Source organism: Spea bombifrons, chromosome 2 (genome assembly GCF_027358695.1).
Source record: "Spea bombifrons isolate aSpeBom1 chromosome 2, aSpeBom1.2.pri, whole genome shotgun sequence".
Taxonomy (NCBI): domain Eukaryota; kingdom Metazoa; phylum Chordata; class Amphibia; order Anura; family Pelobatidae; genus Spea; species Spea bombifrons.
In genome coordinates, this window is record NC_071088.1 from 129,223,774 (window position 1) to 129,238,629 (window position 14,856).

A 14,856-nucleotide genomic window follows, 5' to 3' on the forward strand; every position below is an offset into this window, starting at 1 on the left:
GGCTTGGATTCATTTTTAAGTGATTTAAAATCTACCAACAATTTTCAATCGGCATTAAAGACAAATATCCACTTTCCTTGGTTACTGAATAAGAATACAGTATGTAGCAGCATGTTCTATCCTGCTCAGTTGACGCTGCATAGTCTTACATTTTTATAGGTTTATTTTCCCATTATCTTCCAAAGGAAAATAAACAGGAAAATGTAATAGTCAATAGACCATTGGGAAAACACTGAATTCACTGCTAATTTGTTTTTGTCTATAGGCTGAGAGAGGGCATCCATCTTTATGGTATCTTTGTATGTCAGGCTAGCTTCTACTTTGCATATGAGTAATGCAGCTGGCCATTTGTCCATAGGTGTCATTAAAACGCAGGGCCATACTGAACGAATAATGCATAATTCAGCATTTGAAATACTATTTGTTCATTTTTTAACCTTTTCTGACTATGCTAAGCAGTCATGAATGCAGTCTTATAGGAAAAACCTCAGTATCCTCCGACAAACAGGCCCTACATGTTATTAATGAATCTTGAGTAAGCTTTAATCACACTTCAATAAGCCTCTCTACATCTCTTTCAGATATTTCTCCCTAGGCTACTCTTCTGTTTTGAATAGAGTACCTAATGTCTTTTACTAATCATTATTAGACGTAATGTAATGAAGTTTTACTTTGCTAAGAAGGTTGATAGATAAGTGGAACGACCTAACTGCAGAAATGGTAGTTTAGTACTGTAAGGGAATTAAAAAATAAATCTGAAATGCATATAACGATTCAGAATCTAAGACAAGACCAAGGACTGAATAATGTCTCAATCTCAGTCTCTAAACCAGGAAAGATTAGATGGAGTGAATGCTCATTTGCTGTGATATTGTATAGTGTGTTCTAATATTATAAGTCATTATAAGTTGCATTTTCAGTTGTATTTGGATACACAATTTGAAGCATTTGTCCTGTTGAGCTATTTCAGTTGGTTTTTGTTTGAACCCTGTTCTGACCAGGCGTGACCTCTCCCCTACTGGTCACTGTCCTGACTACCTTTTAGCCTCCTGCCGCAAGATCCTGAGCCTCCGCAATGGGGGAGTCGGGGTACATGTATATTGCAGCACCTCCACCTTACTGAGCATCTAGTATAGGGATGGGCCTCCCAGACAGGGACATAATAAATAACTACAATACACAACAATAACAGAAAAACAGTAGAAACATGGACTGTATTTGCTTGAATATGAGATAAGGTTTTTTTTAGAGCAACTGCTTTGAAAATTACCCCTTGTCTCATATTCGAGATCGTTTTATAATCCAACCTGAAATAGAGGTCTGACTATAAGACTAAGATCCAGATTCACCGCAGTGCTGCAGGGGACCTCCTCTCCGGCAGCCGGTGAAGGTCTGTGCGATGTATGCAGACACCCTCCGCTGCTGCCTGGCACTTCCATGCCAGCGTGACATAACCTTCCTGGTGCTCCATCATAGAAGCCCCGGGCGGAAGTGCCAGGCAGCAGCAGAGGTTGTCTATGCGGATTGCGCAGACACAAACCAGCTGTCCCCACTAGACACAGGGAGCCTGGAGCACGGGGGGCAAGTCTGGGGATGTATTGGCAAGTCTTGCTGGAATAGAAAAGGGCCTTCCCCAAACTGTTCCCACAAAGTTGAAATCATTGTCAAAAATATATTTCACAAAGAAATAAAACAATCTTTTGTCTCAGTGTTAAATGTATTCCTGATTAATAAGTATACTTTTTACAATATTTTACTGTTTCATACATGATCAAATGAAACTAGTTGGTGATGGTGGAGCCAATATTGTATTATATAAACACAGTTGGATCGTATCTTAGTACTCTACCTGCAGGGACCAGAAGTGTGACAGAGAAAGCTGTTAGAAGCAGAACCTAATGCGGCCTTCGAGGCAGTAGCGTCGCTAGGCCCTCCATATGAGCTGCTCTAACTACACAAGCTATAAGTGACTAAGTCTAACCGAATCACCAGGTTGTAAGTATAGTGTCACTTTAATGATAATGAGTTATGGTCACTTGTAGGTGAAATAAAATTTGTAGATAAATATAAAATATTAAAAAAGGTTTGTTTTAGAATACTTACGACGGTACTCAAACTTTAAACATGTATCTTAATTTAAATTGATATTCCAGAACATCAACTTTTTCCACCGTAAAGAAAGGACGCCATTGTGCTTCATCAGTATCTCTGAACTTGAGCGCATCTGTTTTATACTTTCAGTGCTGTATTCAGTCTTACAGTATGTTTTCTAAATTATAATACCAGGAATCATTCTTCTTTTAACAAAAAAGTGATGAGTGAAATGTAATACCGCTCATACCATTAGACATATTGTAACAAGAGAATTTTACAAAACAAAGTATTTCAAATTACAACCGAAACAACTTTGTGAGATGTATAATTGAAACTAACCCAAAATAACTGCCATAAAGTTGCATATAGTATGTTTTTAGGGCACCTGGACCTTGTTTTGTTAAATTAGAACATCACACAGCCCTCGACAGAACAATATTAAATGACATTGTTTAGCGGGAAATAAATGTGTATTACAATAAAGAAAAAAATATGACAAATATATTTACAATACAAATAATCAAAGAACATGGCAAAAACTTATCAAACATATCACAGTGATAATAATTTTTTTTATTATTATTTTAATTTAATTAAACCTGCAATGGTCACCTGCAAGGTAATTAAATGCAGTATTAATCTCTGATTTTAATATATATATATATATATATATATATATATATATATATATATATATATATGTTTTATATAACATTTTCTTGATAAACAAATCCAGGTCTCAATATATTATAAGAATGTCTGTTTCTTTTATTCTTTTTGGTGGGTACAAAAAAAAACCACAATTTCTTACATAGAACAAGATTATAAATAATATTTGAAACAGGAATGATCGATGGCCTGGCGGACTCTACACAGTTGACTTATGTTATGTAACATCGTAACGTATGGTGGCTTAATGGACGAATAACGTGTATGTAGAACATACGGTGGGATGAAGCAGGAAATTCCCCAGTAATCTTATGAAAGAACAAAAAAAAATGATCTGATTATAGTGACGGCATTTTTAATCAATTATTGCAATGAGTTGTTCCCTAAGATGGTTAGAAAAAGAACTGTGTTGTACGCTCAAATTTACATCATTTAAAAAGCAAGCACGTCATATCCTTTAATTTTTCTTTTCAAAGAAATAGTAAATAATTTATTTTTTTTCACAGGATTTACATGTTTATTAATTTTTAATCACAGTTTTTTTTCTTAAGAGATCTATTTCAACAACTGGATATTCGTCATCCGTTATACGTATGGAAAAATCTTGAGATACTGGTTAGTAGTTTCTTCGACTTCTATAGCTATGTTCCTTCTTGGTTAGAACAGATAGCAAGAATTGTCCATTCTGATCGTGTTTTTTTTTTCACAGTTTAATGCGCTAATAGACAAGTCTTTTTAGATTATAGTTCCTTCAAGATAAATTTCTTGCTGCTAATATACTCTGTCCCACCCCACCCCCCGAATAAAACTAAATTATACATTTTCCTGATATAAAATCTGAGTTTGGGATTCCGAGCACAGCTCATGCACACATCGTTGCTGATGATGTTTGCCGCATTTGGACATTCTTCCCGATCTCAGCAATTTTTCTAGGTCATCAGTGATTTTTTTTTTTTCGTTTTTCCCCCCCAAAATGTGACTCACAGTCTGTGCTGTATCTCACCAACAGTGTTTGAATTAAGGCACTCAATAAATTATTTGGTTTTTATGGTAGGTCCGATGCAATTATAGCCAATCCTGAACTTTGTCTAATTGCAGTTCCGGTGTGTACGGCCTTCGGGCAGTCGGGAGTCAAGACGCGGCCATTTTCTCCTACGCTCCCCGTAATGGATAATCTGGCTTTGTTTCTTATGGCTTCAGAAAAGGTCAGCTAAGTAATCAGGGGTGAGAGAAAGAAAGAAACATTATAATATTTGCATCTTCACGGTTCTATTACACAAAGAAACATCAATATACTTAAATTTACATTAGACATCTGCATTTTTATGTTAGATTTCATAAAGATGGAAAATTGGAACATAGAATTTTGATAGCAGGTAGTTTTTCTATTAATTAAAAATATGTATTAATTGCTTCACAACTTTTCATATGTTTTATAGACTATTTTGTAGTCTAGTATATTAATTTTTCAGAGATCTAAGATGATTGAAGCATAAATTAATAACTTTGCAGCCATGCATTTAAAGTCCACATTTATTTATTTTTTTGCAATGAATAAGCCCTAATTTATAACCAAATCAGCACATTTCTCAATACAAAAATATATGGGAATGATTTTAATAATTTTATTAAAAAAATGTATAAAGGGTATAATGCTAAAAAAATAAATTCCTGACATTTAAATATTTCAAAGCATTATATGCACAAAATATCTATCTATTGTACAAGTTTCTATAAAGATGTTGTTTAACTATGTTGCTGAAGTTAAACAGGATCTGTCATTGAAATGTAGGGGGTATGTTTTACTTTTACTAAATTGTACTTGCCAATTGGCTAGGAAATGTATAGAAGATAAGGTATTTAAAATAAAAAAATTGATAGCTATACGTTGGACCCACCAGTGTTCAGTATAGCATTTTTTATATACATTATATATTATAGCAATTATCCTAGCACAACATACCTAAAGATACCTAAAAATATTTGCTGTTAGAAATATGGCTTTGTAGAACGCACCCTACTTCTAGCAACTTTCTGGTCAATAATTGGTTTAACATTTTAGCTGGTATGTTGCTAACCTGACACTTTAGTATACTTATTATAAAATAGATGGCAACCCTAAATAAAAATTACCACAAGAATTTTACCCTGTAAAGATTTTTGAAAAACTTTTCTTCATATCACCCTCTTTCCAAGTTCCAAACAATTGTTCGCATGGCTGGTGGTACATAACCCCTCCAATTAGCGGCCTACTTGAGGGAGTGGAATGCCACATTCACACAAAGAGGTCCTAAGGCCCTTGGAAATTCCCTACCGTCTCTGCCAACCACATTACATTCTAAGTTCCTGCGGGAACAGGGCCCTCCATTCCTCTTGGGAAACATTGAGAAAGAGTGTGAGTGAGCATGTGAAAGAGTGAGTGAGAGTGTAAGAGGGGATGAGAGTAATGCTGTCCCATTCCCAAGTGTTGGGGGATACTGCTAAATCCCCTAATATGAAAATATGAAAAAATTACTGCAGTTTTTCTGAAGTAATACTGCAGTTTTTTGGACATTTACTGCACGTTTACTGCATTTGTACTTCACTGTACTGCAGTTTTACTGCAGTTATTTTTGTACGGAAGTACAAATGCAATAAAGCTACAGTACTTTGAAGTACAACTGTAGGTTTGCAATATAAAAAAAAAAAGTGCGGTAAATGTGCAGTAAAAGTGAAGTACAAATGCAGTAAAACTGCAGTAAATGTGCAGTAATACTGCAGTAAAAGTGCAGTATTGCAGTTTTTTCATGTCCAAAAAACTGCAGTATTACTTCAGAAAAACTGCAGTAATTTTGTGGGATCAGCGAGGTGGAGGAATGATGCGGAGGGGAGCTGCAGCTTTGTAATTATTATTTTTTTGTGGAAGAATGAATTTTAAAGGCCTTTATAAAGTACTTCAATATGAATTCTATTACGGTAAGGCTGTCAGGGACATTATACTGTCTTATTAAGGCCGCTCAAATGGTTCATGTAATACTACTGCTGTGGCTGATAAATATATGCTGCTGCAAACTACACTTCTACATCCAGCAAGGGATCCTGTCAGTAAAAAAGGATAGCATACAGCTGCTTGTATCCAGCAGGCATCCACACGTGTGCCATTAAGGGGTCACTGGACTTTTAAAGCACGATTTTTCATCATGGTTTGGTCCTAATTATGTCAGCAATCAAAATGGTGGAAACATCATGTAAAATAATCAACAGCCCGACGCTGCATGCAGTGCAATCCTCTAAATCATGTAAATCCTCTAAATCATGTCACGTAGTCCATAAACGTTTATCATATAGATTTCCACATAATGGTGCTAACGCACGGCTTGTGTCCTGTTTTAAAAGGTATAGTTTTCAGAAAATATAATGATGTTGGTATATTTTGTAACTGTATGTGTTTTAGCCCGGTCATTGTAACCCTCTCTAATAAACAAACACACAATAATCTTATGATACTGCCCTGTGAAACCCCCCAAAAAGATCCTTGCTCTAATCACCCTGACAGAGATCTGGCTAAAGATGATCTGGGGTAAAGAAACTTGATTAGCTAGACCAAGGGTGTCCAGCCTGCGGCCCTCCAGCTGCTGCAGGACTACATCTCCCATACTCCTCTGCCAGCCACTGAGCTGAAAGAGCATTATGGGAGATGTAGTCCTGCCGCAGCTGGAGGGCCGCAGGTTGGACACCCCTGAGATAGACCATTTCTTCCTGCTATCAATGTTTTTTGTTTTAGTAGGGAACGCCATTAAAATATCACAGAATTACTGGAACAGTATGAAAATTCAACCTATTTGTTTTGATTATATGCTATATTATTCTATACAACACTGTATAGAATTCTCAAAGAATTCATTTTTTCAATAAAAACCTCCTTTAACGATACATTTTATTTTCTAATCTATGGCCCTCTGTTTAACTTCCTTGAGCACAACTAAACTTGGACTACCCACGTATAAATGACCATCATACTGCCATTTGTTTATCTGACACAGTATGTACACGTGTAATATGCTAGCAATTTGATGTAAATCAAAACGTGCCAGCAACCATTTGGTGAATAAATATTAAGCTTACTGGGGAGTCCTAGGGCCATTTTAGTCCAGATTTCACACGATTAAAATAGAAAAATCAAACTCACGCTCATCTAATCCTTGCCATAGTGCAGACACACAGGGCATATTGGCGAGCTTATGATATATATAATTATGAGATTTCTGAGGGAAAACCAAGCCTTCTGGCTTGTCTGGTGTCTGTAGATGAGTGTTTAATAATACTTCTATTACCCCCTTATATATATTATATATATATATAATATATATATATGCAATGGTGTTGCAAGCCTAGAATGCCTAATATCACACTAGTGACAAAATGATATGTTTAAATAGAATTTTCAGCCTGCATATATACCTTTACTGCTGATCCGATACCGCCTTTAGATGTGGCGTTTAATTACATGGGTTGCACCCCTTAATACTGATAATCTTGCATCTTTTCTCTCACACATCTATGTTTCAGTGTAATTACAATTTCAATTTTAAGGTGTTTACATTGCTTTTTGCGCCTTTAAACATATCTCCCAAGCAGCTGATAACTCAATGAACCGCTGCTAAACTCTAGCAAATACCTAAAGATCGCAATTACCAATTTTTTTTTTACCGTTTAGCTTTTTTTTTATTATTTCGTGCAATTACCTATTTTTTTAATTATATTTTTTTAATGGGATTGCTGTACGACTGTATTTCTAAACCCATAGTTTTTTTTTTTTAATTTATAGCTCTGCCGTTTTTTTAATCTTTTAAGGCTCCGGAAATGTAATAGAGAAAAGGTCCGTTACAATTAGAAGCTCCGTTATCATTTACGACTTTGAATTACACGAGCATTTAATTCCCTCCCTAAGTCGGTAAGTAATGAAGTTGCACGTTATTGAGACCATTGCCTGGCATTAAATGACATCTCCAAACGGAATTTATTGAGATTAAGCACTTAATGACATCGATTTCTGCATGCTAAAGTAAAGTTAAAAATAAAAAAAGGCAATAAACATGACAAAACCTTTGCTTCAGTGAGACATTTGTTTAAATGATAATAACAATTTCATATTTAGTTTTCACACATTTAACACAATGAGATGTGACATTAAAGGATAAACTTATTAACCTGCAGACATGGCTAGAACTATATAATCAAAACAGACAGCAGTAATTTGTCCATAGATTTGAAGTGATTGGGTTTGAATGTTTGAGTCATATATCACAGCACATGCTCATGATTAAGCAGTCACAGTGAGAAAATGGCCCGCTGCTTATATATGTAAATATATGTAAATAAAAAAAAAAAAGTATATTTAAAAAAAAAATAAAAAAATGAAATGTTTCAATCTGAATCGTAAACTTCAAAAACCAACATACTTTTACAGTAATGTATACTCAAGGAGAATAGCCCTGTTTTGGAAGATCTGCAACAACCTTGCATTTTCTTCACCTAGAACGTAAAAAAAATAACATGACGTTTAAGGTAAAGAATCACAACGCTTTGTTGCAGAACGGACAGAGATGCGAACGTAGAATTGTTACAGGGCAGTTCATAATAAAAGATAGAAGTTCACAGCAATATCCTATAGGACAACATTTTTCATGCATAATGATGAAAAATGGGTGCTAAATTAGTGAAGATGAGGACTGTATTACTATTTTTTTTTTCGTTAACCTCAAAAATCATGAGTTGTGAATAATCGATAATGGAACTGATTTAAAGAAAAATTAATAGGAACATTTTTGAGGCAAAATCCAAATAACTATGATTTGTTAACTAATTAAAAAAAAATGTTCCTTAAGCAATTGCTTAAATTTCCTAAATCAAGAAAGTTTGAAAGATATTTTTACTTGTTAAGAAAAGATGGAAAGTTAAACAGCAATCTATATTTTTTTAACCAACGGGGTACAACCAGTAATAGGAAACCTAATGATTGTACTGAGTTTTCAATCTATAATAGAATTGGGTTAGAGTATTTCCATAATCTCTTAATAATTTATTATTAGATAAGAAAGCCTGCGGTATACAGTAGACAGGATTATAGTTCTTACATATCCAACATCTCTTTGTAAACAACATTTGGGGTATAAATAGTTTTACCTGATGTAATAAGCAGGTTCTGTATCATTAAAATGACCTGACATTTGCAACAATGCGTGGTATGTACAACCAAACGTTTATAAGCCTAAAGGGTTAATTGTGGTATAATGCCCGTAAGACTGGCTCAAGGACGTATGGGCAAAATCCTAGTAAACTTGTAAAAATAATGACATTAATTTAGCTTTTAAAAGGGTTACTGAGCTCTTCCATTTCAAAATAATGCAATGACATACTGCGTTACTCACTTAGTTACCCAAGTCTGTCTTATTATAAATATGCTTTGTGCTTTATTCCAGGTATAATAGCATCTCCTGCTATGTAATTTAATGTGCCCTTATTTAAAGATTGCCTTGTATCATTTACATATTTAAGATATTTACAAAAATTGTCTATAATTAACGAAGACGTGTCTTTTAAATCGGCAAAATTTTGTTTTGGACTTTGTACTAAAAGAGTAGCCTATTAGGGCTTTTAGTTTGAAATATTTTAATAATTTGCTCTAACTTCCTCTAATTGGCTTCATTGTATGTTACTTGATTATTATTTCAGATTCCAGGTAGTAGCCATCAATATGTTAATTATTCAGATTTTAATTAGTTTTGTAGAAGGGTCTATTGTACAACAATATGGTACTTAATGGGACATTTATTTAATAATGTCTTTTTTCACCCATCACCTCCCATTTATCAGGGCTTCTTCACTTTTAATAAGCAGTAAATGGCATTCTATTAGCTTCATGTATTTCACACGGGAACTATAATAAAGGTATCATTAACAGGTGACAGCGTTTCATTCGTAGGAAGGCACCTGATAAAGTAGCAGAATAAACGCTTAAATATTTTAGTATATAAGAATAATAGAACACATGGATCTCTGCCTCTGCTTTGGCATCATGAACTACAGTATCAAAGAGTAGTTCAGTTATTGATAGGCTTTGGAATGTAATTACAGGACAGGCTACTGATATCCCAGCTATTATTGGACACTAATTGAGATTTTGGAGATAAAATATAGTTAGAAGTGTGGCTCAGCATCCAGGTAAATAAAAAAACACTGATCCAGCTCACCCATGCTTAGTAATGGCCACTCATGCCAGTAATTTAATGCACAACATCCACATATAGGAATAAAACAAGTTGAAAAACTTGATCATACTATATACATAGTATATATATATATATATATATATATATATATATATATATATATATATATACATATATAAATATATAATCTATGTATATTTCATATATTAAATGGCTCTGAAATCTTTAAATAAAGTTAACATTTTGTTGTTAATACTAATACTATGTTTTATTATTATTAAGTTCATCCAGTTTTCCTTTACATGACCTTTTTGTATTATAATTTAGCTTGTAAATACTTAGCCTGTAAATACAATATTTCTATCAGGGATTTATTATTCTACAAGCAATATAGGCGTACGCTCTGGTTCAGTCATCAAATCTGGACATCACAGTCAGGTCCATTTACTTATAGGATGGCGGCCGCTGGCCTCAGTTAAACTTAGAAACAGAATTTAATGGCAGATAAGAACCTTTCGGCCCATCTAGTCTGCTCATTGTTGTCTTTGTGTTATGTCTTTCTACCTGCAGCCCTTTCATTCATTGAAGTCCTTAAAGGTCATGGATATGTTATAGTTTTCTTAGGATATTTTAATTGCTCATGGGTTACATGCAGGTACTCATTGTCACATTTGAAACTTTAGAGGACTAGGGAAAAAACAAGCATATGCAATAAATATTGACTGATACTGTGACTCCAACCTTTAGAGGCAATGAAAGTATATATAGTATGTAACATTTTCGCTATGAACGCTTGTTTCCTTGTGACAACAATAAAGATATTGTATCAAAATACTGTACGTGAAAAGCGTTGACCAAATTATTGCCCTTAACTGATATAGTTGCCTTCATGTGACTTCATAAGACCTAAGCTTGAGGGGGCATATATATATATATATATATATATATATATATACATATATAAAGCACAACTATTTATGACTACAAATAACCTGACCTATTAATCTGCCACAATAATCCAAAACTCAACTATATCAAAAATATGTTTAGACACAAATAAGCAAAAAAAAATATAATGCTTGTATGTATAAAATATAATGTGGCAATGAGATAATAGGGATCTCGCTATGTGTAAAACTAAAAACTGTGCAAAGAAATTATCAAACAATCTATGGAAGTATTAGTGGTGTTCACAAATTACAGGATTAAAATGTGAATGGGCTCTCTGGAGGGCCCCAGAATATAAATGAGTATTTGATGCCTCCTGGCACTCATTGGGTTAAACTGGGGCAAAGATTGTAGAGGAATGTGATAAGTAATGGGGATGATTAAAGCGTTTATGTATGATCCATCTCAAGGCAATGGAGATGTTCCCCAATCAAGTATTACTTTCCCCCTACAGCAAACAAAGAGGGATGGAGTGAAAGAACATGTGGATGGCATATTAACCCGATGTCACAAAGCAACACCATGGTGCCCCTTGCGGATCAGGCATAGAAAGAGTCCAAAATCTACATCTATTGCACCAAAACCTGCCTGAAAATATGTCCTGAAATCATGTGTCCAATACTTAACGCAAAACGATAAAAAAAATTGGTACCAGGTGCGTAACAATAGGCCATTGGTGGAGCCGGATAGCCTAAGGTTCTACAGGTTCCCAAATAATTATTATTGCATAATTAGTGCATCCTTTGATTTGGCCCCAATGACATCTTGTGCAGGATATTGGTTATCATATCATTGTCTTATTAATGTGCGATCCAGACTGCTTATAAACTAGGTTTTATTAGCTCCATAATAAAACTGCACAATGGAGTTCTGACTTCACACTCGTAGGGGTGACACGAGCATGCAGGTCTATAATAACATCGATAGGAGGGGTGGAAGGCCCCTCAACATGGCTTGTAAATTATCCACCCAAACATAATCAGTAACAGCAATACGGACATGAACTGCGTTTGTGACGTTAAAAAAAAAATAGAAGGAACGTATATTGTAACTTATCTTGCAATCCTTCTATATTCTTCTTTCAGTCTCATATTTAAGTCATGCAAAAAAAAAAAATAAAAATATATATATATAGTGTTGCACTTTAGTTAAACACTTTGGAATAACTTAAATGTTTCCTCCCTTTCTTCAACCGTTCTTCTATACATATAACCCCCATGCTGTTGCATCGAGTTTTATACCTCTCCATCCTGCTATATATTATTGGGTTTGGACATAAAGGGCTCATTACTGTGTAAGGGTATCCCAAGGGGGAAACAATTAAGGGATTCCAAAGTTTTAACCAAAGTGCTACACAATATTACTATATTTTTTTCCTTTTTGCATTATTATTATACTGAAAGAATAATGAATTAGGATTACAAGATCGTTAAAAATACATGTACAGCGCCTGTAATACACTATTGTTGTTGTTAGAATTCTGTGTCTGTGACAGTTTCTTGGTCATTGGCACCTCTCTAAATCATTTTAGGGACAAGGCAATAAAGAGGCTTGAATGATTTGTTAGTAAGAAGTAGAATATGGTTATAGTATGTACAAAACAAAAGAAAAATACAGATTATACTACTCTGTGCTACACAGCTCCCAATAGCTTTAATTTTTTCATGGAAGCGTCATTTAAATTTAGAAATAGTAATGATAAATTGAGAAGTCATAGGCCTTTAACCTTACAGCGGACTAAAATCTAGAAAGTATATTAAACCACGAAAGTGGAAGAAAGAAAAAGATTTTTGTATAAATGCTAAATTAAAACTGGCCAATAAACCCCAAACACCTAAATAAATGGTAGTTCACCTCTCTTTCTTACTTAATAAGTGATGCATGTCTTAATAATTAATTTGAATAGTTTTAATTACTTATAATAATTTTTATCAGCAATTATCAAAGTAGTAAGTTCCATTGGCAGCTTAGATGGTCTGATGTAACATTTTCAAATTAAAAACGCGATATTCGTGAATTAAATACAAGAAATAAAAAAAAGAAATAAAAAGTTTGGATTATTGAAAAGGAATGAAAATGAATAGAATGTATAATTTATAAATGTATAATTAACGTTATCAGTTTTATTTAAATACTCTGATACAGCAGATATTTACATGTGTAATACGGAATAATGCATGCATTAGTACCACTGAACCAAGTAGCTCTGGTACTGATCAATTTTAGATATTCATTTTGCTTTCTTAAGAGACTATTTGCATGTTCAGTGTTAAGTCAACTTAAACATAACGGCAAATATATATATTTATATATATATATATACACTTCTCTGTGTAAATGAATGAGTGAAATGTGCTATAATGCTTACATCTTGACCACGTCCTTTATCATATGATTAAAAAGGGAAGGCTAGTTTTAAATATGATCTTCTCCTTCTCTTTCTTTATACCTTAAGATGTGTTACTGTTACTGTTACTGTCAAGTTTGTATATCAGCAGTTTTCTTGTTATTGTCAATTTTCCAGAGCCCCTACGGTAATCGCGCTATGGAATCTGCTGCTGCTGTTATAAATAAAATGTCAAGTATATATATTAACTTAAATTAGATTTCTATTTACAGCAAATAAACCTATAGGGCTGTTAAAAAAACAGCCCGAATAAAAATGTATCAAAAATATTTTTTTGTTACAAATAAAAGTTTAAAATAGCATTTCCTTTTTCTAAAATAATTTTCACATAATTAAAACATATGTACATTTTAAAAATATTTTTTTTTCCTCTAAAAAAATGCCCTTTATGAAAGGTCAGGTTAAATCTCAACAAACCAAAAAGTTGTTTTTTTTTGTTCTATTTGAGATATTACGAAATACTCGTTTTAAGGCATATTTTCTAAGTCCATGGAAACATATTGTAATGCAGATGTCTATTGACAACATACACTTTACATCTGCAGCCAAGAAAGTACGGAACCACTGAGCGCTGAGTTATTCCAATATAGAAAGCTTTTTTTTTTTGTAGAAGCAAGCATAACCACTAGACAGACAGGGCACAATACTGCACTTCACATTACATGACCCACTCACTGTAGTAGACCCTAGGTCCTACCCCTAAATCTTAACACTCTCGGTTCCATATACGTTGTAACCTTCTCTATAAGTTGCTAAATTCTGGGTATTCTGCGAGGAAGATGGGTTAAAATTCTGTGCACTCTTTGCCACCTTCATTCGTTTCGCCTCTGCCCTTGACTTGTAACAGAACTCTATCAAAGCCACCAGCATTGCCAAGCCCAGGCCTCCAACCAGAATGTAGAAAACTCCAGCAACGTTGCTCAGGCTTAATGCACTCGTCTTGTCCTAAAAAAACAAAAGGGTTATGAATTATGAAAGTCTGATAATGATACGAAACAAGAAAGTTCATGATATAAATGGTAAAAAAAAGCTAGTTTCAAATGATTCTTAAAGTATATTACAATACAGCCTTAAATTATAAATTGTCAATGTTTGTTAATATAAAAATAATCTATAATAATAGAATTATATTTTGTGTTACCAATACTTTAGAATGTAACCAGTCACTCGCCAACAGCCAAAAATTAGTAACCTCTGTTAACTGTACAATGCAAATATATTATATATTCTTTATAGTCAGAATAGCTAATATTTTTAGATATTTTTTTATAGTCAGAATATCTAATATTTTTAGATATTTTTTTAAACGTACTTGAGTTTTCTAATCCCGAATCTCAAACGTAATCTTGTATAATTATAAAAATGAATATACATATTTATTTTGAAGTCTGTTCCAGAAGCAGTAATATAATATAATATATTAAAGGGACCCCAGACTATGCCATGCAGTTAAACACTTCTTATTAAAATGTTTACTTTTAATTTTTATTAAGTATTTTCTGTAATTACACCGATTAAATACGCAAA

General features: G+C 33.6%; 1 protein-coding gene across 5 annotated transcripts in view; it reads right to left on the reverse strand.

Annotated features, from left to right (window-relative positions):
• Positions 1-2,841: 2,841 nt before the first annotated feature.
• Positions 2,842-14,856, reverse strand: part of GRIA4 (glutamate ionotropic receptor AMPA type subunit 4) — a 161,990-nt gene continuing 149,975 nt past the window's right edge. For 3 of the 5 annotated variants that reach the window (XM_053456480.1, XM_053456478.1, XM_053456479.1), the window contains 2 exons: positions 14,140-14,274; positions 2,842-3,973 (listed from right to left, as the gene is read on the reverse strand). In XM_053456480.1, the coding sequence (XP_053312455.1) occupies positions 3,809-3,973; positions 14,140-14,274 (300 nt within the window). In that variant the 3' untranslated portion in view covers positions 2,842-3,808. Of the gene's footprint in view, positions 3,974-8,204; positions 8,278-14,026; positions 14,275-14,856 lie in introns of all 5 variants that reach the window. The other 2 variants (XM_053456482.1, XM_053456481.1) reach the window with 2 other exon arrangements.